The 27,108-nt window shown below is 52.5% G+C and overlaps 1 protein-coding gene and 1 pseudogene across 4 annotated transcripts in view; one reads left to right on the forward strand and one right to left on the reverse strand.

Annotated features, from left to right (window-relative positions):
- Positions 1-25,010, forward strand: part of MAPKAPK3 (MAPK activated protein kinase 3) — a 28,937-nt gene extending 3,927 nt beyond the window's left edge. For 3 of the 4 annotated variants that reach the window (XM_047094969.1, XM_047094968.1, XM_047094970.1), the window contains exons 3-11: positions 16,493-16,632; positions 17,800-17,864; positions 18,334-18,413; positions 20,202-20,325; positions 21,430-21,574; positions 21,921-22,045; positions 22,471-22,556; positions 22,829-22,909; positions 23,598-25,010. In XM_047094969.1, coding sequence (XP_046950925.1) covers positions 16,493-16,632; positions 17,800-17,864; positions 18,334-18,413; positions 20,202-20,325; positions 21,430-21,574; positions 21,921-22,045; positions 22,471-22,556; positions 22,829-22,909; positions 23,598-23,750 — 999 coding nt within the window. In that variant the 3' untranslated portion in view covers positions 23,751-25,010. The remainder of the gene's footprint in view (positions 1-16,492; positions 16,633-17,799; positions 17,865-18,333; positions 18,414-20,201; positions 20,326-21,429; positions 21,575-21,920; positions 22,046-22,470; positions 22,557-22,828; positions 22,910-23,597) is intronic. The other variant, XM_047094971.1, reaches the window with a different exon arrangement.
- Positions 1,465-9,733, reverse strand: LOC124524987 (ubiquitin-conjugating enzyme E2 L3-like; annotated as a pseudogene).
- Positions 25,011-27,108: the final 2,098 nt, after the last annotated feature.

Raw genomic sequence — 27,108 nt, forward strand, 5'->3', positions numbered from 1 at the left:
CACTTGCTGCAGTCCTGTTGGCAGGACCTAGAGGACTGCCCGCCAAGCATGGGGGGCAGGGGACTGCCTCCTACTGACCTCCTGCCTATGCCTCCTTCTAGGCCTACCTAATGAAACAGTATGCCTCAGTTTCACTCCTAACTGGGCACAGCCTTGTATATCTGTCCCCCATTAGTCACCCCACCACATTTGAGACACAACCCCTCAATACTCATCGCATGTGTGAAAATTGTGACCTGGAGTCTGTGGTCAGAAATCATGTAGCTTGATTAAGATTATAGCAGAGGCCAGAATCTCTTCCCCTCCTGATTTCCTGCCCAGCCCACTTGTGGTCCTCTGCCTCAGGGCAGGCAGAAGTAGCCATGGCACTTAGATAAATAAAAACCTAAAAAGCTTTGAGAAGACAGAGGGGTTCTGCATGCGGAAGAAGTGGATTCTTCTTTCCTACCACTGCTCTCTGGGCTCTGGGGCTAGGGGCCCTCCTCTCTGACCACTGAGTATGTTGGAGGCCCCAGGGCTCCCAGTGCCCTCCTCTTCCCTTCTTCTTCAAATAGAATGGAGTGGTGGGGTGCTGGGTCCCCATGCTGGGGAGTTCCCCACATTGTTCCATGGGTGGGGCTGGCCTGTTGAAGCTGGTGCTGTGGAGCTGGATTTGAGGCTGGGTGGGGCCACCAGGCAGGCCGGTACTTTCTCATTTGGCAGCAGCCACCCCCTCACCTACCAACTCCAGACCGGTCAGATCAGCCTTGGCGGGGCCATTTGTTACCGAGTCAACAAGTCAGGAAGCGTGTGGAGGGGCCGGCAGTCCTGTGCAAAGGAGTCCCCAGTAGGGCTTTCACTGTGCCGAACCACCTCCCCCACCCCCACCCCAGGCCGTCCCTCTCCTGGAAGGAAAGAATTTGAGGAGCTCATGTGCTACCATGCTGGTAGAAAGTTCTGAACTGCCAGAGGTGGGCAATTTGCTGTTTAAACAAAGATTCTAGGAAAGGCATCAAACCCTAAAACCTGCAAATAGTGGAGTTTTTGGCAGAGATTGTTTGAATTGCTTCATACCTGCTCATGCATTTGCAAGCTGTGCTCAAAGCCTAAACTACTGCTGGGACTGCCAGGGTCTTCCCACCCTATCCAGGAGCTGACACAGTCTTCAGGCCTTGGTGCTGCAGATTCTAATATTCTCAAAAATGGCCAACAGTTTCCCAGACTGTTCTGATGGGTCCTATCCCCAATGCATGAGATGTGTTATGTTACCTAATTCTTGTCATTCCCATTTTATGGACAAAATTGTTGCTATTCAACAAGGCGAATGACTTGCCCAAGATGCACAGCTGACGAGTGGCAGGACTGTGACGTGAGCCCAGGCAGTTTGATGCCAGAGTCTTAGCATTTAAGTCACCCTGTGCCTCATGCTAGTTTATGGGGACAGGGGATGGTTTCTAAGACTTGGCCCCTGGAAGGGTGCTGTCATCATCTTCTGTGGTTCCACTGGGAGCCCTGATAGCCCCAGCTGGGCCCCAAGTGATGCTGCTGGTATTTGTCTCTATCTGCCCAGCTCTCCTCACTGTGTAAGACTGTCTGCTTGTGAGCAGACAAGTAGTCCTGCAGGCCAGCACACAAGGGCCATGACGGCTGTGGGACTGCCTCAGAAAGGTTGTGTGGTTTGTCTCAAGCCTTTTGAGTCTCAGACAAGCCCAGCCCAGCAGAGTCCAGGCTGCCACAGGCAGGAAGTCGGGTTGGTGAGTGGGCGAGAGGAAACTGTGTCAGGGCTGGGCCAGCCAGGGTAGACTTCCTGGAAGAGACCGCCAGCTTTAATCCAGGCCTCTGATCTGAGAAGGATGTGGATGACAGAGGAGGGCACGGGGTGTGTGTGACAGCATGCTGGTTTGGACAGCTCAACACCTACCAGCTCAACACACTACTCACAGTCGTGTGTCCTGGCAGGACGTGGCTGATCTCAGCAGGGCAGGTGTCCAGACCCCAATAAACCCTGGGGAGCCATAGAGGGACTGAGGGCTCTGTGGAAGAAGGGCCTTGAGAAAGGGCAGCCACTTTCCCTCTCCATTTGCCCACAACTCAGATTCATACCTCACCCCTAGGGGCCTCTGTCTATCTTTGGTATCCTTCCTCACAAAGTGGGCAAAAATCCTCCCTCCTTCCCCCAGAGCTTTCTTTCGAACATCATCAGAACCATTGTAGAGCACTGTTGCTCAGGGTGCTCGAGGAGCTTCTGGGTCACCTGGGCTGTCATTCAGTTCAGGCTGTGTGGGAAGCGCCCGGTGTCTGTAACGACAGAGGTCTGTCATGTCTCTGCTGAGGTTTGTACTTGGGGAAGTGAGTTCCCTGCATGGATCCCTCATCTTTCTCTCCAAGGGCCTCCTTGGGATATCATCATGGGATACCCCTGTGAGTGGGCAGCAGGTGGAGCATCTGGCTTTGCAGTCCCCCCACCTCCTTTGGTTCCAGCCTCGTGACTGGCTGCCATGTATGTGTCCAAAGGTGATGGTCACCAGGCAAGAGCTGAAGACTGCAGTCAGCCGTAGGTGTGGTAAGAGTGTGCACCAAGCCCTCCTGCATGGGTGGGTCTCCTGCTCTTAGGACAATAAGAACATGGCTTTCACTGGCTCCCGTGATTCTCTAGGAGAATTTTGGTTCTGCTGGCCTGCTCCTGTCTGTTCAAGATCTTATGTGTTCCCACATGAGAGGCTGCCTGGGGTTGAGAGAGAGCAAGGCTCTGGGCTTGAAATCCTTCCTGCCACCTTCTCCCTGAGTGACCCTGGACAAAAAGGCACTTTTGGAATCTTTTGCAAAATCATCATCTCTGTGGTGTACTTGAACCCTGGGTTTGAACATGTGGCCGGAAGGAAGATTCAGTCTTGGTGGCTGTACCTATCCCTGTGTTCCTGCTATGATACAGCACAGGCCAGTAGACACTCTTAGAGGGCAGAGCTCTCATTTGGGGCTGCTTGAGTGCATTTTTTGGTGGCGTGTTATCAGTCTTTATGAGGACTCCCTTGGGCTCATCTTGCACCTGGGGAAGCCAGCCCTTTGTGGGGTGAGAAAGAATAGTGTGAAAGGAACTTTGTATCCTGGACTCCCCCACCCCCTACCCTCCCACCCTTTTGGAATTAAGTGGATTAGGCCCTGTGTGATTGTGAATAAAGTCCTGCTGCTGGGAACCATGGGGGTTTTGCTTAGAGCAGGAGTATGAGAGGAGGCTGCTGCTTGGGGGAATAAGGAGCCTCAGGAGGCCTTTTTAGCACTGGACAGGCCAGAGATGCTGAGAATATTGATTTTGGTTTTTTTTTGTGTGTTTGGTATTAGGGTTGCCTTTTTTTTTTTAAGGCTAGGGCTTTGTCCTTGCTGCTTTCTCTTTATGGCACTTTCTGTTCTGTCTCGTCCATTTCTTCTTTCCCCTCTCTGTTTCTCCTGCTGTCACTTAGTCCTTCCCCTCTCTCACCTTGCCACTTTCTGTCTGAGGAGTTTCAGGCTTAGCTGGGCCTCTTCTCTGCAGCCCGCAGGCTGAGGGCAGGCATAGGACAGATGGGGCTGGCCAGGTGCTGGGAATTCATCCTAGTCACTCTGAAAGTCTCCCTCCAACAGGGTAGGGTAGGTGTAGGGCAGGAAAGAGGAGCATCTGGCTGTGCCCATGCCACTCACAATGTCCCCTCCTGCTGCTGGCCTTGACCAGTTGCTGGTGGCCTTGGCAGCCAGAGCAGTGGAGTCAGGAACATTTGGGCCAAGCTTGTAACCCGAGGTGTCTTCTGTGGAGTGTGAGAAGTTAGTTTCAACTGTGGCCTCCACCTTTGGGTCTTCTTTTATGGCTCAGTGGTTTGAGACTTTTGCTCAGGACAACAGTGTGAGACCAGGAGCACTGTGACTCCCAAAGATTCTCTGGCTGAGACTGAGGAGAGGAGCTGGGGTCTGAGCCAGGGCCTCAGAGCCAGTGGGAGGAACTTGTGGAGAGTCTGGGAGGGCTTGAATGTTAGATGCAACCTACCTCTACTCTAGAAGCCAATACTGTCTATGGGCTGCCCCATACTAGCTGGGATGAGCACCCCAGAACATCTGACTCTCTAGCCTGCACCCTGAACCTGACCCCCTCACCTCACTGACCCTCAGAGGCTATTTTCAGGGGTGTAATGGTCCAGGGCCTGGAGCTGCCACACTCATCACCCCATTCCTAAGGGTTCAGCCTCCAACAAGGGGCTCACAACTTGTTCTGTAGGTGTTCCCCCAACATAAAGTTTAATCCCCCTTCTCAGGCTGTGACAGAGGGACTGGCAAGTACTCTCCATGCTCTCTGGCAGGCAATGGCACACAGAGTAGGAGTTGGGGGTGGGGGATGGGATAAGAGCACCCACTTATCCCTTGAGTGCTTCCTACACACTAACCACAAACAGAAGAATCTAAGAATGGGTTGTATCACTCCAGTGTCATGGATGCAGAGACCGAGACTCAGAAAGGCAAAGTAACTCACTCAGAGTCACAGAGCAGGGGCATGCCCTGGCTGGGCTGGAACCCTGGCCTGTGGGCAGCCAACTTGTGGCTCGCAGCTATCCCTGGGGATCAGGAGCCAGACCTCTCTCCTAGGTCACAGTCTACCCATCTATAAGATGAGGAGCTGGCTGCTCTGCTTGACAAGGTCCCCCGCTTCTAGCAGTGAAGACTTTTTTGGTGGGCAGTGATCGTGGGCAGTGCTGGGGAAGCAGACAGGCAGGTAGTGGCACAAGTAGACAGGCAGCGTGGAGACTGGCTAGAGGGGGCCCCAAGGTGCCACTCCTGAGCTAGCTAGTAAATGTGCCAGGGGAACAGTCAGCTGTGTGACAGGGACAGGAGCTCTGGGGTTATGACTCAGCTTTGAAGAACTTTTTCCACTGTACTCCATTGCCCAGTTCAAGCCTTTAGTCAGGCTGAGCCTGTACCAGGGTGCATCTTTACCCTAGGGAGGCCTGAGAGAATGGGGATGAGTCACTGTTTGCCCATTCCTATGACAGGAGTGTCCCTCAGTGCTGCCAGGTTACTACCCTGGTCTCTCAGAGGACTTCCCCTTCCTCATGGCTATGGCTCCATGGCATTGTCAGAGACCAGGAAAATTTCCCAGAAGCTGGCTGGGTGTGGGAACCCTCAGAGCCCTCTAGCTGAACAGGAGCAGAAGAGAGAGGGGCTGGCGCGGGGGGGGGGGGGGGTGGTGGTGGTGCTGGGGGGCACCAATGGAGATTGGAAGCCACTTGCCCCTGCCTCTCCTGGGAGAAGACTGAGTAAGGTAATGGATGCCTGTGCTCACCCGAGCCTGTGTGGGGAGCTGCAGGGACATGGATGAAGCCAAGTGAATTGAGAGCGATGCCAGCAGATACAGTGTTGGCTGTTGGCTTCAGGAAGAGCAGGTCTGGGGGATGGAGTTAGAAGTTTCCCTAGGGTCTTTGCACTGTGCCTCTTGGAGTAGTCCAATATGTCCCCCCTCCTGTCTCCCACACACATTTATTCCTTTGTTATCTTTGTGACATCTCCAGGGGGACAGAATCTCAGGGGTTCTGAATCTCCTATCTCTAGGGCTGGCCAGGGGCATGGCCTGCTGGGTGCCCTGGTCATATCCTCACTTGCCTTGGTCACCTTTTGCTTAGGGAAGGTGGCCACTGCCCTCTGTAGCCCCAGCAGCTATGTAGGCATCACTGTGGCATAATGTGGGACACACACTGGCTGAGGTGGGAGTCTTCATGAGGAGGGACCATTGAAGGAACATTGCTTCTGAGGTTAGAATAAAACATTTGTATTTGCTGAAATCTTCCAGTCTTAGGGTGAAAATGTCTCATTTTTACACTGTCATAGGAGAAATAGAACCAGGGTAATGTTTCACTAATTATGTAGCTGATTTTGACAGAAAAATGCTTTTTTCCTCTAAGAAGTTAAAGGAGGATAATAGAACCTGTACCCTCTGAGTATGTACTCAGGGACCTCACAAGGCACCTCAGCTCCTCCCCCCAAACCCCCCACTGTCAGAAGGCTGTGGGGAGAATGCTGGGATCTGATACCTGCCTGGGGCAGAGGGAGTTCTTGTCCTGCCACTTCATGTGTAATCTTTGAGCGGGGTGTGTTTGTGTGAAGGTTGTAGCTCTCTCTGGGCCCCTATTTCCACCTGTGAAGTAGATGTTGGTAGTTCCAGACCAGCCTGTCCTCCTGTCCCCATTGCCATGTGTGAGGAGCCTGCACACCACAGATGGGGAACTGGGGCTCAGAGAAATTAAGGAATAAGCCCCAAGGTCACTGCACATTTTGCAGAAGGGGACTTTGCTCAAAAGGATGTATGGAGGACTTGAGGGTATAAAGGTGGCTTCCACTTGAGGGAGTGAAGATATGCCTCTCCTCTAGTCTGCCAAGCTGAGAGCTGGGTGAGTTCCCTGGCTTGGGTCCCCAGCTCTCCACCTTGCTTCCCCACCTGACCCCAGGGTCTCTCCCCTGAGATTAGCCTTCTCATCCTCTCACCACCAGGAACGGTCTTTCCCCTCCTCACTGAGCTTTTCACAGCAAAACAGAATCCATAGACTCTTGATTTTTCATTAATTTTTGCAAAGCCAGGTCTAATCCTGCCCCTCTCAGGATTTGAGACCATTTTCTGTGACCTGCTGGATTCCAGAGGCTGGGATCCCTCTGGGTGCCAGAGGCTGCATCTGGATTTCCCCAAGTTTTGAAGAACAGGGACATGAAGAGTGTGGGGCCACCTGAGGGCAGACCCAGGGGAATCCTGAAGCCAAGCAAACCTTGAAGCCCATATCCACTCAGTATGCACTTGGTACTGTGCTAATCTAAGCCCTCTGTGTATTCTCATTCCATCTTCATGGCCATCTGGGAACTTGCATACTGTCTCTGTTCCCATTTTCCAGATTGGACCAGTGAGGTTCAGAGAGGTTGAATGGTCTGCCCAAAGCTTATAGGCAAGTGGAGGATGGAAGCGACCTCTGCTTCTGGCATCCGGGTCTGTCTGACCTGGAGTCCCGTGCCCATAGCTAGTCTTTCATACTACATGGCTCCCAGCCTAGGGTACTGGGATCTCTGGGCTTGCCCAGCCCACACTTATGTTCCTGCTGTCTCTGTCCCTCCCTGCCATGGAGCCCAGCTCAGCTCTCTCTTTCTGGAAGCATTCTTCCCCTCTCCTACCCATCTCCACCTCTCCCCAGACCTGGCACTTCTGCCTTTGTTTCCAAGTTGTCTGTAGCTGGTGGGAAACAGATAAACTGAGGCCATCAAAATTTAGCAAATTGAAGGAGTCTTGCGTTCCTGACTCGACAATTTCCAAATGTGTGTCGGATCTCCTGTCTGCAGAGGTTCCTGGGAAGACAGCCAGCTTGGAGCCTCAGCCACCCTCTCCCATCCTAGGGAGATGGTCAGGGAAGCTCCCAGCTTATCAGCTGTCCTACCCTCGTCCCCGCACTTCACTCCCTGTGATCAGGTGCTCTGGCCTTGGCCTAGAAGGGGGTTATTTGGAGGCTCCCCTTATTCCTAGGCTCCCTTGGCTAGGCTTCCCCACCTTGCCTGCTCTGCCAGGTTCTGGATCTAGAAAGAAAAGAAACAGGAGAGAAGGAGCCAGGACTAGTTCCCTAGGGCTTATATCCTCACCAAGTACCCTAATTTGCAATAACTCATCAATAAAACCCAAAATCCTTGAGGACAGACTGCCTGTGGATGCATTCCCAGCCCTATCTCTGGGCCTAGCCCTCAGGCAGGGCCAGTAAATATTTGCAGAAGTAGGGAAGGGATTTGTAAAATGGGCAGGCCTCCCTGAGCATGAGGGTTGAATCTTGGTTCCCAAAAGACTCCTGGATGCCAGAGGTGGCTTACATATGTAAGCCATGAGACCCCGAGAAGCCCCAAAACCTCCCTGAGCCTGAGTCTCCTCGGCCACTGAGTACCCTCGGCCAGGGTATGGGGCCAAACCCCACATATGAAAGGAGCAAAACAGCTATCTGCGTGGTCCCCACTGCCTAGATACCAACAGGCAGGTTCAAGTCCTGACTGTCACTGCCCAGCTGTGTGACTTTGGGCAAGTCACCTAACCTCTCAGAATCACCGTTTCCCCACAGTTAAAAGGATGAAACTGGTTCTTCTCATGATATGGTGAGCACTGAATGAGGTGATGTCTTGATGTCTATGACCAAATGCTGTGGCCAACACACCGCTGGCCGAGCACCAGGGAGACAGTTGTCATGAAGGGGTTGCTAAAACTGATCTGACTCTATCAGTCCCCGAGCATCCAGCTGGGGCCTGGGCATTTGGGGTCTGTGGTGTCATGCAAGCTGACCTCCCTGGAACTTAGCCTCTGAGGAGGAGAGGTAAATGGACAGGGCAAGTGGAGGACAAGATATGGTCAGAACTTAATGAAGCGAGGTCTGATCTGGCATGAAGCCAACTAATGCATAGCTGCAGAATTGGTTCCATTAGTTCCTTTAATGAGCTACAAAAGCTGGGGAAATGAGTGTGTGAGAGAATAATGGCACACGTCTGATGCTCTAATTTGAAGCTGTGGCTAAAAAGTTAGATTTGACACTGCCGGCACCTCTCCAAACAGCACTAGTGTCCTTGGATGGGGATGGGAGTGGGGGAGTGGAGGCAGTGAGTGAGGGGAAGAGGGGCATGGCTCTGGCTTTATAAGAAGATACTGAGGCCTTAAGAAGGAAATTCCTGCTTCTGAATCCTGAACTTGAGGTCAATCCATCCCATCCCATCTCTGAGGCTATGGCTACCATTCTGAGTGGACAGAGCAGCTTGCAAGGGTCAGGGGCTAGCAGGGGTGGCCCTCATTGGTGTTAGCAGCACAAGGCAGGGGTGGTCTCAACAGCTGGCTATAAAATGAATCTTGCCATTCCAGTGGCATGTGTTTCTCATAAAATTAGAGATCTGTCACCTTGGGAAAAAAATAATACCAAATAATCAGACTGGGAGCCAGAAGGGATCTTAGATATGGCTGAGTTGAACATTCTTGTCAAAGAGGGAATGTGGTAAGTTCAAAGTGTGTGTGTGTGTGTGTGTGTGTGTGTGTGTGTGTGTGTGTATTTATTTATTTATTTATTTATTTATGAACAGCTTAAATTTTTAGTCCTTTCTTTACAGGTTACCTAGACCACTTTTGATTAAGAAAACTGTAGAAAGTTAGTAAGTGCCACAAGCAAATGCCAGGCGGTGGCACGTGTCAATTTTCCACAGAGTCCTGCTTTGCGGGGTGTCTGAATGTGCTGCTCGGGGTCTCCACTCACATTCGCTGGAGTCAGTTGCAGCAGAGTTAAGTCCACAGGTCGCTTCTCCCCATATTTATTTGTAAACTCTTCAGTGTTCTTACAGAATTTTTTACGGTCCTTAGAGTATTCTTCAGCTAGATCAGCCCGAAGTGGTACATGGGCTGGGGGTCGTTCACCAGTGCTCTGAGGGACTGGATTGCTTGGTCGGTTTTGGTTGCTGGCTTCCAGTTTTCAGCACTAATTACCGGCAGACAGACCTGCCCCTTTTCATTGATGTTTGGGTGATAGATCTTTGTTTTAAATATGATCTTTGGTGGTTTGAATGGGTACTCTGCTGGAAAGTTTATTTCGATTCTGAAGACCCCCTTATCATATGGAGGGTTGTCAGGAACAATAAGCCCTTGCCAAGTCAATAAATTAGCTTCATCAACCTGGATGTTCCAGAAGCTTTTCATTCCACATTTGCGGATTTCTTCAAGCTCCTTCATCAGCCTCCTGCCGGCCGCCATCTTGGATCTGGTGCTGCTTCAAAGTGCTTTTTCTTATCCATAGCCTCTCTCTGTAGAGAATAGAGGTTTCCCCACAGTGAACAAAATGTGATTTTAAAACCTGTATTTTCCTATAACATTCTGTCCAATTCTGCGGCCCGAGTGTTGGGTGTTGAACATGATGTAATCAATAGCCCAGAAATGCAGCTCTTCAGCATTCTGGTCTGCCCTTGCCTGAGGCTGGGACTAGACCCCCAAGTGGGAGAAGATGTGATAGGGGTTAGGGACATACCAGTCCTTCTACCTCTCTCTTTTCCATACTCTGGCACAGAACAAAGCTGAGATTCCCCAGAAAATAAAGGGTCTGGTGATGTTATCTCAGCCTCCTGGTGGATGTGCCAGGCTACAATGCCAAGTGCTGGCCTTAGTCTTTAGGAGGGAGTTTATTATCAGATAGTTTCATGCGAATCTTTCTGTATCTTGGAAAATTATTGTCAAAGGCGTTTTCAGAATGTCACACTTTCCCCTCATGTAAGGTCTGATGCAGAATCCCTTTAAGAATTTGGTCTTGGAGGGGTGCCTGGGTGACTCAGTTGGTTATGCATCTGACTTTGGCTCAGGTCATGATCTCACTATTTGTGAGTTCAAGCCCCACATTGGGCTCTGTGCTGACAGCTCAGAGCCTGGAGCTTGCTTTGGATTCTGTGTCTCCCTCTCTCTCTGCCCCTCCACCGCTCTTGCTCTGTCTCTGTCTCTCTCAAAAAAATAAACATTGAAAAAATAAAAAAGAAAAATCTTAAAAAAGAAAAAGAATTTCGTCTTGAAAAAAGTTCAAGGAATGTCTGTGCTTCTCTTCATGGGGTGATAAAAGCAGCAGAACCTATCTGGTTTTCTTCTTTGCCAAAACTCCCATCAGAATTAAATTGTATTTTCAGTTGTAGTTATGAGTTAGTTACATAGGTGTCTGGTATATTTAATTTTTCTCTTCATTCTAAAGAGAATCTGATGTTTTTTGTTTTATTTGTCATGCTTTAGGATTATAAAATGCCTGAAATCATGTTGTCAAATGAATAGAGGAGTGGAAATAATAGACTTCTAGTGGCTCACTGGACAGTGAGAACAACTGGATACCTGGCTTCCAGGAGATTCCCTTTGCTGTAAGAATGATGTCTCTCAAGCCGTGGGTTGTCAAGAACTCCAGAGTTAATATTTCTTAATTTGTTAGTGCCTCACTGATGGGAGAGATTGCAAGCCAGCTCTCTTTCCCCGGAAGGAGTGGGTGTTCCCCTAGAGGCCACACAGCAGCTTGGCCCAGGCTGCAGGTTAACTGGCTGGGAGCGTGGGGGGTGGGGTGGGGTGGGGGAGGCTGCCTGTCCAGGCTGGTGGCCTTGGGACTTCCTGTGTGTGAGACAGATGGAGATAGTGTGAACACTTTTACCTGAGAAGAGCCCAGCCCTGGGGTTAGCTGGATGTGGACACTAGATATGTGGGTGAGCATATGGGCCTGGGTGGATGGCCTTTCTGGGGCTGGGAGGTGGCGGTAGTAGGGTGTTGGGGCTTGTCCCAAAACTGCGTCTTCACAGAGCCACTGCAGACATCCCAGCTCTGTTTGATGCCCTAGGAAAGCAGACAGAGTGCTTTTACAGCTCTGGGCAACGTGAGGTGATGCAGAAGATGGGGCCTCAGTGAGAGAGGAGGTCTGAGCAGAGGGGTCTGGGCTTGGTCACCTGCTTGGGCAAGGCTGTCACAGGTTGAGTTGTGGTAGCAAGACCTCCAGTCTTTCTTGGGCACCTCTCTGTGTCCAGTACTCTGGTAGGCACTTCAGAGAGATAGAAAATGTTGGATGAATAGATGGACAGATGGGTGGTTCCCATCTCTGGGGGTTCAGAGTCACTATTGCAGGGAATGGAGACACATGCATACCCACAGCTCCTCACTTGCACACTTCCCCCACCCCCCATGCTCCCTATACCCATACACCCTCAGGGACACACCCCTATACATGCATGTACCCATGTTCCCGTGCACATCCTTACACACACCCCTGCTCTCGCACACACCTATGCACACGTTTATTTCAGAACAAGTTTCCCGAGTCTTGTAAGCAGTAGTTTTGGCCAGTGCCTCTTCAACTTGGTGTCACCCCCTCCTCCCATTTCCCCTAGGGGAGGGGTTGTCTGGACACTCTCTCAAAAGTCCCTTCTCCTCCTTGTTCAGCCTTGCCACACTCCAGCTTGGTGGCCCCAGGGCAGTGACTTCATCTTCCTGAACCTCTCTTTCCTCAGTCTATAAATTGGGGTTGCTGGTCCCGCCCTGCTTGCCTCATAGGGCGGCACCAGCATTCCCATGAGATAAGGGGAAAGAGAGCGTTTTGTCAACTACAAATTGTTTTCCAAACAGTCAAATGTTGCTATTGCTTTCCCAGCTCCTGAACTCAGGACCTCCTCCATCTACACGTGAAGCCTGTCCTTGGGTGGGATGGAACACAGCAGGGAGGGAGAGAGGGAGCCTGGCCAGTCCCAAGGCTCCCATTCCATCTGGTGCCGCTGGAGGGGCATGGGCCCTGCTGCCTCAACCTTTGTCAGGGTCTACTGTCTGCTGGGGTTGGCAGGGATCTTGGCCATTTGACTGTAGGGTCTGGGGACAATTTGGCAATGGAGAGTGAGGGAGAAGGGAGAGGTGGAAACTGCTTCATCAAAGCCTGAGTCTAGAGTGGTGTCATTTGTTCGAGGATATGTCATCTCAGATTTGATGCTCATCTACCTGTGGTGGGGGCCCTCACCTCAAGTACAGACAGGAGCCCACCCTTAGGAGAAAGCCAGGGTTCTGTCTCACAGGTATGTGGGTGCCTGCTGGGGATAGCTGGAGCTGCCCAGGAACCATCACTGACACTTAGTTTTGGTGGACCCCTGGGGGGTCCAGGGGACATGGGATGGGAGTGAGGCAAGGGTGGGGGATCTGATGAGGTGACTACCCCCTTCTTTTCTTCCTGGCTGTGACTAGGGACCAGGTGGCCCCCATGAGGTTCAGGTATTTGGATAGGTGTCCGTGGAGACTCAGGGGCCGCTCCATGAAGGCAGTGATGTGGGAGTGGGGCTATGGTAGTTACTTTGCAAGGAGCTTCTGACCTTTGCACCTCTGAACCCCTGAGAGATTCCCTTCTCCCAATCTAGCCCAAACCCCATAGTTTCTCTCTGTGAGAAACTGAGGCCCAGAGACGCAAAGGAACCACCCAAGGTCACACTGAGAGTAAGAGTAGAACCTGAGCCTCCTGTATCTTACCCCTGTGCTCATTTCTATGCCTGGGAAAAAGGGGCTCTTGCTTGGAGACATCTTTTATGAAGGATTGTATGGACTCATGTACCTGCATGACTGAAGCCAGTTTATAGCAATAGCCTGTGGGCTGGAGCAGTCAGGATGGGCTCCTTGGAAGAGGTGGTAAAATCTGGTTCACCATTTGTTGAGCTTTCCTGGGTCCTCCTCAATTTAATCTTATTCTGTCCTCATGGTGAGTTGTGAGGGTTTCATCCTCTTATCTCCACTTTCTAGGTTTACTTGTTCAATAAATATACAAGTATTATCTGAGCCAGTACTCTGTGCCAGGCCCAGAAACTGGGACCCACAGGTGACTAGGCAGATTGGCCATGCTCTTGTGGGCCCACAGTCTCATGAGGGAGGCAGCATGGTGCCAGCCTGGCTGGGGAATCAGCCGTGTGGCCTGGGACCAGTTACTTTCCCTCTCTGTGCCTCCATTTCTCAGCTAAAGAATGGTGATAACAAAACCCCTTGCTCCTAACATTTATAAAGTGCTCAGAACAGAGCCAGGCACATTGAAAGTGCAATATCTATATGTGTGTTTGTTTAAAGAGTTATCAAAGGAACAAGCTAATTGTAGGTTGTGAGCCAGTGCTGCACAGGAGGGAGGTAAAAAGGGTGATGACGTGGGAGCTTGCTGGGGAGCTGGAAGTGTTTCTATCTTGATGGGGGTGTGGGTCACGGGGGTGTGCAGCTGTCAAAACTCATTGAGCTGGGCTCTTGAGACCTGTGCAATTTACTGTATGTGAAGTATACCTTAATGAGCAAAACACATGTATAAAAAAAGAAAAAGGGTGAAGGGAGAATGAGGAACTCTTGAGGTCCTCTTTAGTCGGGGTGGTCAGGGAGGGCTTCTGAGAAGAGGTGACATTGGGGGGACTCCTGGAAGAGGAGAAGGCTCTGGCTATGGAGAAGAAAGATGAGGAAACTGAGGCTCTAAGAGGTTTGGGGCCACACTCAAAGCCAACCCAAGGGATTAAGAGTGACAGCCCAGGAGATTTCTTGATAGCTGGGCCTGGGTGGGACCAGGTCCACGGCTCTGGCCCCTGTGATCTCCCCTGCAGAGAAGTCAGTGGAGGCATTTATTGTGTCTTCTGGGGGCAGCCTTATCTCCACCCCTGTGCCTGTTCTCAGGGCCTTGGCACTCAGAAAAGGACTATTTTAATCCGTGTGGGAAATGGGTTCCTAAATATGGACTGAGTAGGGTGGGAGCCATTCAGAGGCTCCAACTCAGGGCAGCTCCACCTGCTCCTCCACCTCAGCAAAGCACAGGGTACAGTCTTAGGCCATGAGGCCCTCTGGCCCTCCTTGGCCATCCACTCCCTTCCCCCCACTCTCTCCCACACCTCCCTTCTAGCACTGTGCCCACCCGCCCGTCTTTTGTTTGTTCAGGAGCTCAGTGTTTTCTGTTGGCCCCAGCCAGGGACCTGCAGCTGGACCTGCCCTGCCTCTTCTCTAAAACTGCTTTCAGCCTGATTGGAGGTACAGAGGCAAAAACCACAGGGGGAGGTGCTGGGAGGTTTTTGCAGACAAGGAGACATCTGAGCTGAGCCCAGAAGTTTCCTCAAAAAGAGGGAGTTGGCCCAATGGGGAAGGAGAGGGGCAATGGTGCGTGTGGCATAGGCATAGAGTAAGGCTGTTTGGGCCTGGTAAGTACATTATTCTGACCAGAACAGGAAGGGTTAGGAGCCAAAGGTAGCAGGCAATGAGAGGAAGGCAAGCCCTGAATGGCAGGGGAGGTGGTGGCTATTATTTGGAGCCATGGGGGAGGGGATTTAAGGGGTTGGGGCAAGGATAGGTAGGGCCGAGGACCTCACTAGGAGTGTTCCAGCTGTGCGCTTGGGATTTTATGAGAGAAGAGAGAGGACTCTGGTGTAGGAGTGAGATGCTAGTAGCAGGGCAGAGTGAAGAGGGGGTCCTGGAGCCAGTCTGAAGACCCCTCCAGGACACAATCAAGTCAGACCAGACTGGGCAAGAGATAGCAAGGGGCAGGGAGAAGTGTAAGGAGGCCACACAGAAAAGAGGTGTAGAGGGAACAGAGCAGGGACGGAGGATGGTACATCCTGGGTCCTGTGGCTAAAACTGGGGTACCCCTGGCTACAGCCACCTCAGGTAGTGTGGTGAGTGGGAGTGACTGAGCCCCTGCCTCCAGCACTGCAAGCAAGAGTCTGGTACTCAGGAGCTGTGTGGGCAGAGAACTGAGGGATGTTCTGGGAGGCAAAGGCAGCGTGAGCAAAGGACCCATGGTTTCCAGGCTGGGAGTCTGCCTACAGCAGCCTCCATGCACACCCCCACCCTGGACTGGTTAATGGAGCAAGGACCCCAAAACTGGTGGAGGGGCTTGCCCAGCTCCCCGCACCCCCAGGCTAGGTCGTGGTTAGCTGCTGCAGAAATGGGGGAACAGCTATGGGGCAGCAGGCATGAGAGCCTACTGCCTTCCTCTGTGCTCCTGTCTACCTTAGCCTAGAGAGCTTGGTCCCAGAGCTGTTCTTCACAGTGCCCTGCAGAGGGGAAGGCAAGGCCAGGGATGGTACAGGGTCCTGCAGGTACTGAGCAAGATGAAACTGCTCTGAGCTGTAGGCTTGAATTCTGACCCTGGTCCTCAACCCTGATCAACTAGGAAACAAATGGGGCTGGGTCTCAGGTGAGCAGCCCTGTGGGGAGATGGTTTGTCCCTGTTCTCCACATTCTGGACCACCTCACCCCGCATGCTGACTTCTCCTCCTCCCCTATACCTCCTCTGAGCAGGACCACTCCGGGGGGCCTTGCTCATTTCCAGCAACTGGCATTATGGTTGGCAGCCATAGCCTAGGGCTGAGTTAACCTGAATGAGGATCCTGATGCCCGCCCACCCGCCACCTGCCCTGCTGTGATGCATCCTATAGGGATGACTCTGTTATTACTCCATTTTACTGAGTTGTGGGCTTTGACTTGGAGCTGTGAATGTTTGCCTGAGGTCACACTGAGTCACTGGGAGAATTCAGCCCCAAACTCAGGCCTCACCTGACCAGGATGTTACCTCCCTCAACTAGGGTGCCCCCTGCCCCCAGACACTACCTATGGGTCTACAACTCTTGTGCCATAACATTGCAAAAGTGCAGCTCGAGGGATATGTGGCCCCTGACCTGGGGTCTCATACCTGATGTGTGATTTGCTTACAAAGCCCACTCAACTCCCACTTCCCTGGCTGCCCTGGAGAAGGCATGCAGGGCTTCTCTAGCCTCTGAGTCTTTCTAAGCTGTCAGCTACCCCCAGGGCCTTCCTGTTGCCATTGGACCACAAATCAGAGAAACCTAGATTCAAATCCTCATTCTTCCCTTTATAAGGTGGGTGACTTTGGGCAGGTCACAGGCCTCTCTGAGCTTATGTATTCTTGTCTGTAAAGTGAGGGCAGTGGCACTATCTGGGTGGCTGCTGGAGAAGTGGGCTGTGAGCCTGACACTTTCTGTGCCTACCTGCCCTCAGCTCCTGTATGACAGCCCCAAGGCCCGGCAGGAGGTGGACCACCACTGGCAGGCCTCAGGAGGCCCCCACATCGTGCGCATCCTGGACGTGTATGAGAACATGCATCACAGCAAGCGCTGTCTCCTCATCGTCATGGAATGGTATGCTGGCCTCATTGGTACTCCTGTGGCCCCCAGGCTCCCACCATTCTTCTAGGGGCCCTCTCTGCTCTTCAGATAGCAGCTATGGGAGGCACTCCAGCCCTTGAGGAGTAATGGAGGGGCAGCTTCAGGCATTGCCCATAGAGCTGTGCAGCTGCCCACAAGGATGGGAAGGGAACCATGGGGGCTCCAATTTGGCTTCCCTGAGTGTGATTTCACTTTGGGAAGAGGGGCTGGAAGAGTTGTCAGAGAAAGCCGCCAAGTCCTGATTGTGGGTCAGGGGAGATTTGTGGGGGAAGCAGGACACACACAGTCACCTCCTCGGTTTGTACTCCTGTGGTCCCTCCAGATACTGGGAGCCAGTGGCCTCTTCTACCTTGGGCTTCTCCCAATAGCACTGTGGCTCAACCCTAGCCTTCCTTAGACCCTGGGCCTCGTGTCTACACCTGAAGCTCCTCCCCACCTACCTTTAAGTCCTCCCTCATCCTATAGGTTAACAGCTCTTGAGTCAGATTTGGGGTTCAGATCCTGGCTCTACTACCCACTGGCTGTGTGATTTTAGATAGCCCTTAACCTCTCTGAATTTTTGTAACTGCCGTGTAAAATGTGGAGGAAGATCTAAATGTAGTATTCACCCTGTACCTGACTCCATTCTAAATGCTCCATGTGTATTGCTTATTCAATCTGTGCAACTCTGTGACACTGGTGCTATAAATCCCATTTTACAAAAGAGGAAGCTGAGGCACAGAGAGGTAAAGGGACCAGCCCTGGGTCACATAGCAGTGCACGTGAAGGGTTTGCCCAGGGTACAACACCCTGTAGGTGTTCAGAAAGCTGTTGTCATGATGATGACAATTGACATCTCCTCCCTTATATGAAGAAGCTGAGGCTTGGATGGAGGGTTGGGCTGCCCAAGCCTCAACCAGATGGGGGCAGTGATCCTGGTGAGGATCCCTGGGGAGCCCACCCTATTTCTAAGAGTCCAGTTAAACCCACCCAAGCTGATGGCCCACTACGCACCAAGTTCTTCAAGGCACGAGGAGGCTGATGCTGACTGTTTCCAGGGGCAGAGCGGCAGGGCCTGAGGTCTGGGCCTGTGATTCAGAGCAGGGGCAGGCTGACACTTGATTAGCCCGCTCCCTGCTTACAGTCACTTTTTTCTTCTAGCATGGAAGGTGGTGAGCTATTCAGCCGGATTCAGGAGCGTGGTGACCAGGCTTTCACTGAGAGAGGTATGTGCATGCAGCTGGACCAGAGGGGGTGTTCCAACTGAGATGAGTCACAAAAAGTTGCTGTGTGATGCTGGGCAAGGCCCTGCTCCTCTCTGTGCCTCAGTCTATGCAGCTGAATAAGAGATGGTGGGATAGAGTGTTCATCCTCCCAAGGAGTTCCATGAATTCAAAATACCTTGTCAGAGATGGACTCTTCATGGCTTTGGGATGGAGGCCTCAAAGCCTCTTGGTGCCAATGAGCATCTCAGCTGGGAAGAGGTAGCCCAGGCCTGAGGAAGGAGGTAGAGGGGGACTGTGCTTTCTACCCCCAGAGGAAATTAGGATGAATGGGGGTGAGGGTATAGGATGGGTGTCCTGGGTGGCAGGACTGCTATCACCATCTTGTGCTATTCCAGGGAGGTGATAGGGTGGGGGCCCCAGGCTGCTCGACTTTTGACTGGCATCACTGCCCCCTCCTCTATGTCTGCAGAAGCTGCAGGAATCATGCGGGATATTGGCACTGCCATCCAGTTCCTGCACAGCCGGAACATCGCCCACCGAGACGTCAAGGTGAGGCTCTAGGACCCAGGTTGGGGGACCAGAGAAGGGAGTACACAACCCTCAATGGCTCCCAGTACCCACTAGATGGAGGCGAGTTTCCTTGATCAGCATTCAAAGCCTCTGCCCCCTGGCCCAGACTGCTCTTCTCAGCCACTTCTCCCATGGTTTCAGCATATTCCTTCTGCTCTAGCCAGATGGGTCTCCTTGTTTCTTTTAAACACTGTGTAATCCCAGTAGGCTTAAGCATAAATGAGTGCTTGCCTCAAGCCAGTAGACACTGACAAGCATCTTGTTTAATTCTCATATAACCCTGTGAGATAGGAGCCATTACCCATTTTACAGATGAGGAAGACAGGTCTCAGAGAGAGATTGTACCTTGCCTAAGCCTGCACAGATGCCACACTGGGATTCATTCATTCTTTCTTTCAGCAAGGACTTTTATGAACATGCAATGTACCAGGTCTCAGACAGGGACTGCCTGACACTGTTGTGGCTTCTGTGAAGTAACAGCCATAGTTTTGGTAGATTAGGCCCTCTAACGCCAGCATTTTAAGGGAAAGAAGCCATTTGCTGGGAGGCAAGGAGGAACCAGTTGAAGTAGTCCCAGCTCCTGGGTCTGTTTGCCCTTTCAGTGGATGGGATTCAGACACTTTCTAGAGGTTCAGCTCTCCAAATGTCCTATCTAGGGAGGACTGGGTCCTATAGGTCATCAGGATTGGATGCATAAAATGCAAACCGCATGAGGCAGTCCCACACACATATGTATACACGTGCCAGCCACCATCAGAGCAGAATCTGTGAGTCCTGAGCCCTCTACCCCAGGCTTAGAGCATCACCCTGAGGCTTACTTCCTCCTGAGACTGGGCAGAGAGGAGTGGAGGGCCCAGCTACAACATCAGGCTCCTCCTCTGGCTGAGTACTGCCAGTCCATTTATCTTTTGATTCTGGATACACATGGAGCCAGGAAAGACTCACCTTCTGAACCCTTGCTTTATTTTGGCCCTGGCTTCCTTTTTTTCCCAAGGAGAGAAAAACCTTCTTTAGAGGTGACTCCCTTGAATAAACTAAACATGCTTTCCTGCTTTCATCCCAATCCAAGATCAGATCATCTCAAATAGAACTGGAGAAAAAGCTTTCACTGGCTCCAAACTGGAACTCCATCCAATACCGTGTCCTTTTACCCCAGCTCTGCTTGAGGGTCTCTCCTTTCCTCCAGAGCCCTAGGTCCTACCTATTCATTAAAAACCAGCTTCAGGACTGCCTCCTCCATGCAGACCTCCCCGCTTCTCTTTTCCTCAGGCTCTCTGTGCTTTTCAACCAGGAAGAACAGCCTCTGTGCAGCTCCTGGGGCCTAAGTGGTGGGGGCTTTCTTCCTGAGCAACCTCGGGCAGGGCTGCCCTGCTCACTTGTTCCAGGTTGGGCACAGGACACGGGCTTGGCAACATGACAGCCTACCTTGCCCTAGAACCTTCATTTTGGTATTTCATGGCAGCATTACCAACACAGGCTTCAAAGTTCCTGCCCCTGGGCTCTGTGTGGCACTTGGCTTTTCACAGCTTTGGCTGAACACCTGCCTCTGTTTCCCTTCTGTGAAAGGAGGCGTTACCTCCCAGCCACCTTGGTCTTCTCCATATTTGGCCCACATTGTTGGTAACCAGGGCCCCGGTCTTTTTAGTGAGATGGAGCTGGTTCCTCCTGAATGGATTGGGGTGAAGGAAGTCTGCCTGAAGATCATTTTGGGACTCTGCCCCTGCTTGGTGCCTAACTCCAGACCAATGTTTTATCTTCCTGGCCCAGCCTGAAAACCTGCTGTACACGTCCAAGGAGAAAGATGCAGTACTCAAGCTCACTGACTTTGGCTTTGCCAAGGAGACCACCCAAAATGCCCTGCAGACACCCTGCTACACTCCCTATTATGTGGGTGAGTCCTTGGGATATGGTTTGTATGTCCCTACTCCCACTGGACCCTGCTGTGGTGTGGGGCAGTCTATGGGTTGCAGAAGCCAAAGGGTTAAAGCCCAGTAAGGAGGGAGGAAAGGATTCTATGGAGGCGGTGACGTGGGGGGCCGGAGGCTGCAAAAATATTCTCCCAAACTTCAGCTTCTGCTTTTGAAAATAGATCCAGGAAAATTCTGGCTGTGGCCTGTGAGCTGAATGACATCACAGCAGCTCTAAATATATACGTGATAAAAGGCTGCCATCAGCTCGGGACGGAGCCCAACCGAGGTTGTTTTTCTCCAGTTTTTATCTTCCTGGGATTCATATTCACAAAGTAGGCAGTCCTCCCCTATTACATTAGAAGGATACAGGGCACCAGCCACTTGTCTTGAGGGAGAGGGTCCCTTAGACGAGGGCATGGACGGGATTTGGGGGTGTCACATACTCATGCTTCCAGAGAAGCTCCCTGCTCCCTTGTGAGTGGGAAGCCCAGATCTGGAAAGTGTCCCTACTGTGAGAGAGGGGTGATGACTCTATTTACAGAGGGCTCTTTTCTCTCAGGGAGGCCTTCCAAGAGAGCTGCTGAAGGGGTGGGGAACCCTTGAGACAGCTGAAACGGTATCCTGTTTACCAGGATGTGTTTTGCAGTATTTTGGCTTGGAAATCTTCTGGCCTGCCCATCATTGCACAGGTGGGAAGAACAAGGCCCCATGGGATGGTAGCCAAGCTGAAAGTGGAAACCAGAGCCCTACCCTTGGCCCCTCCTTGCCCGTGATCTAGGCTGTACATTTAGGGAGACAAGGGACACAGAGCAGCTGGTGGCCTGAGGCCCTTCACCTGTGGCTGGACTCCACCAAATCCCAGACTGACCTTCTCTCCCTCTCCTCCCTCACCAAGGCTGATATTGGCCCGAAGAAGCTAGGAAGCTATCATTCTTTACAGCCCAGCCTAAAAGCGGGTTTATTTTTTCTGGGAGCCGTTTTTCCTCCCCCAACTTCACACACATGCTGCCTTCCCAGAAGGTGCCAGACACCAGTCTGCTCTGCCCCACCCCCCAGCCCAGGCACCTGCTCCCCACCTTTCTCAGGCTCCAGGCTCCTATCTGGTCTCCAAGACCTTTGGGCTAAGAGCCCTCCTGTGCCCTCTGCCCTGCTAGCTCCTGAAGTCTTGGGTCCAGAGAAGTATGACAAGTCGTGTGACATGTGGTCCCTGGGCGTCATCATGTACATCCTGTGAGTACCACCACCTTCACCCCTATACTACCTCCTCATATCCTCAGAACCACTTCTGCTCTGCCCCCCTCAAACCTTTGGTGAACCTTGAGTGGGTCATTCTTCATGCAGGCTGCCCTTCCCTTTTGGTCAGGGGACACCCCTCCTTCAGGCTGCCTGAAGGTCTCTCCTTGCCAAGGGCAGATGGCATTCCTAGCATGACCCCAGAGTCCAGAGGGCTGGTATTCTTGCCAAGGTGGCTGCCATAGTGGCTGCCTGTCTTCCCAGTCAGGGATTTGGGGAGGGGAATGGGTCCGCCCTGGTGCTGCCCTCACACCTGTGCTGAATGACCTCCACTCTCCTGCAGCCTGTGTGGCTTCCCGCCCTTCTACTCCAACACGGGTCAGGCCATCTCCCCAGGGATGAAGAGGAGAATCCGCCTGGGCCAGTATGGCTTCCCCAATCCTGAGTGGTCGGAGGTTTCTGAGGATGGTGAGCTTGCTCCACTGGACCCCATCAGCCTTCATTCTGGGAGATACCACTTTGGTGTCAAAGCAACCTACGTTCAGATCTTGTGTGTGTGACATCCCATATCCCACATCCCAGCTGTGTGGCCCTAGGAAGGTTACCCAAACTTTCTGAACCTCAGTTTCTATATCTACCAAATGGGCTCAAAACTCACCTCCTCAAAATTTCCTCTAACTCCTGTCCCTTATTAATATTTTCCCTTTGAGGACCCTGTATCCATTCTCTATGGCTACTTAATGAGCTCTTCCCAACACTTAGTAGCTTAAAACAAGAAACAGTTATTAGCTCACTGTTTCTATGGGTTAGGAATCTGGGGACACATGTAGAGCGGGGTGGGGGACTGACTCTGAGGGACTCTGTAACTTCCCCACTCCCCATTCTTCCTCTAGCCAAGCAGCTGATCCGCCTCCTGCTGAAGACAGACCCCACAGAGAGGCTGACCATCACACAGTTCATGAACCATCCCTGGATCAATGTGAGTGCCTCTGTGCCCTGTGGTGGGCAGAGTGGCAAGCTGGAGTGGGGCCGTAGGAGGAGGGTGATGTCTCTGGAGGTCCTGGGGCAGGCCACAGATGTGTGACAGGACCCCACCAACAGCCTGACTTTGCCACTGCTTCAGTCAGGCTCCTTTGCCTCCCTGAGCCTTGGATGTCCCATCTAAGACAGGAAGAAAGGGGGTGGGGTGGGGAGCCATTGCTGTCCCAGGTGCCTGCAGGTTCTAATCCATGGGCTTGGGGCTCCTTCCAGCAATCGATGGTGGTGCCACAGACCCCACTCCACACGGCCCGAGTGCTTCAGGAGGATAGAGACCACTGGGATGAGGTCAAGGTAGGTGGATGCTGCCTCAGTCTCCTTACAGCTTCCTGGGGTTTGGAAAAAGGGACTCCAGGGTGGTGGCTACCAAGATCCTGCGTCATCAGCCACTCCCCCATGCCTAGACACAGGACACCTGACTGCACTGGTGTCCAACTGTGGCACTCAGAGCACTGGGCTGTGTTATTGCATTCAGGATGGTGCTCCTGGCTCACAGGGACTTTGGGCCAGGGGCTTAGTGAAGGGGCTTTGGCCATAACCCCCCTACAGTTTCTATTTTGGAGAGTGGTCAGCCTGGTTTTAGACTTAGCGGAAGCCAGGTTTGAGCACATGGGACAGCAGCTCAGAGCCCCAGGATACCCTGGACACAATCTCCAAGCTTCATGTCCTGGGTGCCTTTCAAGATGATGTCCCCTGCAGGCCTATGGTTCTTAGCAGGTGACATTGGCCAAGGTCCCTCTCCTACTTACACTAGTGTGGTCCCAGGGAGTCACTATACTTTCTGTGCCTTAGTGGATAAGCTCAGGGTCCACCAGAAAGGACTGTAGTGAGGATTATGTGACACAAGGGGATGGCCCAGTGCTGGGCGCTTGGGCAATAAAGGCTGTCACTGCCCTCACTGACATTAGTAAGGGGCTAGAGGCAGGAGGGTGATGGTTCTTGAGGCCAGTATGTCCTGACCTCCGTGGGTATCTGTCCGCAGGAGGAGATGACCAGTGCCCTGGCAACCATGCGTGTGGACTATGACCAGGTGCAGATCAAGGACCTGAAGACCTCTAACAATCGACTGCTCAACAAGCGGAGAAAGAAGCAGGCAGGCAGCTCCTCAGCCTCACAGGGCTGCAACAACCAGTAGCTCATGGGGCCTTGGATGAGCTGGGCCTCTTGGTGTGGCGTATAGATCCGAGTGTGCTGTGGCCCTGACCCAGAGGGCCTGGGGTCATTATTTGTAACAAAAGGATCATTTTTTGTTGTGTTTTAATTTGTCACTTGGAACATCAGGATGGCAGACCTTGACTCCAAACCTCATTAGACAGGGCCCAGAGCCTGGGAGTTAGGGAGCCACCTGCCTCAGCTGCAGAGACTTTGGCCAGAGTGGCCCCAGTGAGACATAGGTCTGTTCTGCGCTGGGACATGGCCTTAGGCTTCTAGGCTACTGGGGGTTGTGGCAGGCTTCCCTCCTCCCATGGAGATACCCCCTCTGTAGGGTAGGCAGATGGGCCTGGCCTTGGGAAAGGCATCTGGCCATTGGTTGCTATGGTGACCAGGGACCGAGTTGCTGTCTCTGAATGCTGAGTAAGAGAGTAAGGGAGGGAGAAGGGCCAATGGAGGGTCCACCTCTGCCTCCTTGGAGAGGTTTGTCTCCCTCACACTACTTGCCCCTCTCAGGATTCCTCCCTTTGGTCTCCTCGAGGCACCAGGGTCAGTCTGCCTGCCTCGCTGGGGGGTCCAGCCCTATCTTGCTGCAACCCCATCCCACAGGCCCCTTGGAGCTCTCTCTCTGCAGAGTCCCTGGGCCTAGTGATCCTGTTACTACCCTTTACCCAAAGAGTGGCTTCTCATCTCAGGTGAGGGTGGGAGGTATTTTTAACCCTTTTCTACTTTGGAAACTGTCACTGTGACAAAAGCCAGCACAGTTCTCCTGCCCCCACCCGCTTACCGGATCCCAGGCAGGAAAGCTTCTCTCTGTAACAGTTCATCCTCCACCTTGTCCTGGTTGATGGCAGGGACTGTCTCTTGGTGTACTTTTTTGAGGGTGGATGGCTGAGGACAGGACCAAGAGGCTTCGCGTTAATCAGGAGTCTCTTTCTACACTCCAGGTCAGACCTGAGGCAGTAGAGGGCTGCTGAGTGATGTTAGAAGGTCTGGTTCTGGGTCCTGGCTTCAGCCTGAGTGGGACAAGAGAGGACCTTCCTTGCTGGTCCAGGTTTACCCAGGCCCACACTGCCCAGAGTAGCCTCAGGGTTCTCAGTGCCGGATATGGACCTGACAAGTGCCTGATACACATCCTGGTTCCTGACCCCTCTCTCTGGCTGGGAAGCCCTAGACCACATCAGATAGGAAAACACCACTGGGGTTTACATCTAGATATTAATAAACACCATTTTGGCATTTTCTCCTGGTTCCTAGGTTTCTCTGTCTACACGAGTGGACAAAAGTGGCCCAAGGGCAGTTGCTCACACCTACTAGTGACTGCACCCCCTTCAGGCTTGGTAAACATGCCAGGCTGACTCCAGGGCCACTGTGGCCTTGCCAGGCGTGGAAAGGTCAGAGGAGTGGAGGAATGGCAGCTGTCTCATGCCACCAGCTCTGGGGTGCCCAGTGCACTGTGTGTGTGACACCCACCCCCAGGCCCCGCGTGCACCAGCGTCTGCCCACAGTGGCCACCCCCAGCTGCATGCCAGCCTGCTGAAGGGCGGGCAGAGAGCCTGCTGCAGCACTGAGCTATTTTCAGAAGCTGCCAGATTTCATTTGGCAGCGAGAATGTCGGGGAGGGAAGGGGGTGGGACGCTGGAGACTGTCTTTTGACTATTCCGGCAGCAGAGCACCCTCTGCCCTCGGGAGCCCTTGCGGGCAGCCTGGGCGGGGGGGCCCTGACTCTGGCATATTCCCTCAGCTCCTATCTTGAAACCTCCCAGTTTTCCAAGAGCTCATCTGGCACCTGCAGCTCTCCCTCCTCCACCTCCCCTCCCCTCAGGGTATGGAGGAGGGGGGAAGATGGTAGAAGGCAGGGAGAAGCCAGCACTCCTGAGATATAGACTCCTTCCTAGCTTGGCGACCTTGGACAAGTCCCCAAGCTTTCCCGCCTCATTTCCTCAACTGCAGTGAGGAGGTAGTGCCCACTCTGGGGAGTCATCTGGGGGATCCGGGCCGATGCTGTGTGTGAAGTGCTTAGTGAGCTGCCTGGTGCATGGCTAGTGCCCAGCACTCATGTGCTACCCTAGCATACTTAGCCATCAGGAAGGAGAGAAATACTTGAAGTTGCCAGAGGGATAAGGAACCCAGCCCCAAATCTACCTCTGGGACTTCCCGCCCAGAAAATCAGGCTTTTGCTACCCATGGGGTTTCATTTCCAAGAGCCTGCTCTCCAGAGCAGCATCATATGGGCTTTCTGAATCGCAGTTCCAGTCCTGGGCTTCAAGAAGGGTGGCCCACCCTTTTGAAGGGCTCCTGGGCTCCCCAGATGAATTCTGGGGGCCTCACGGAACCTGTGGTTCAGACCAACCCTCCTCGTGTACTCTGCCCAGTGAAATGCCGGCCAGATGCAAAGGCAGATAGTCTTTCTAGTCACAAAGCTTAAGAGCTGCAGACAGACTCCTTTGCTTGGTTGCTGAGTATGCACTGTGCCTGAGCCCCTGTGCTGGGTGCAAGGAAAGCAGCAGTGAAAGCTGCACATAGGGCTCTCAGGAGATTTATACTCATCAGAAAGAAGGATAAGCTATCACACATATGTGCCGAATCACAGGCTCAGTATGATCTGTGAAGAAAGGACGTGGCTTGAGAAGGAGGTGTCATAGGGCCTTTTAAGCCAAAGAGATTAATGCACACCAGTGGCTAAGGAGGGTGCCTGATTAATTTATAGGATTGAAGTCAGAATTGCAGGGACCAGGGTCTTGGGGACAGAGGGACTCTGTGCCCCTCAGTTCTGCTTGTCTGTGCTTCTCCCTGGGTCTGGCCTTGATCTTCTGCCTGCATAGCTTTCTTGGCAGCTAAGACTGTGGTTTTAGCAGTCCCAGAGGGGAGGCATCTGCCAGGTGCCTACACTCCAGACCCAGGGAAGGATTTTTATTGGCCATATGTCACCCATCACTGTTGTGGGGAAGTGGCGGGGGGTGACTAGGCCAGGGGGGTGCAGCAGAGGTAGTTAGCAAAGGAGAGGGTGGAATGATTGTCCATGTCTACTTGGCCACTTTCAAGAGCCCAAGAGAAGCATGGCTCCTTGATCTCTGGTATCAGGTATAGCTCTCACAAGCCAGGGCTAGGAGGCTGGATGCCTGGCTAAGTCACACTCTTTGGGCCTCAGTGTGGCTATCTGTGAAATGGGAGCAAATGTCTAACAATCAGGTAGAATTAGGTGAACTAAAAAGCCAAGTGACCACATGTTCTCATCAGCCTGTTCAGATACAGGCATTTGCTTGGCCTGTGTGGTGGTTTTCCTGGGAGCTTTCAATAAAGAATCCATAGAGGTGTACTCACATGTGCGCATGAATGAA

The sequence above is a fragment of the Lynx rufus genome, unplaced genomic scaffold, assembly GCF_022079265.1.
Source record: "Lynx rufus isolate CCGP_SWC_20201006 ecotype Redwood Valley unplaced genomic scaffold, mLynRuf1.p SCAF_4, whole genome shotgun sequence".
Lineage (NCBI taxonomy): Eukaryota > Metazoa > Chordata > Mammalia > Carnivora > Felidae > Lynx > Lynx rufus.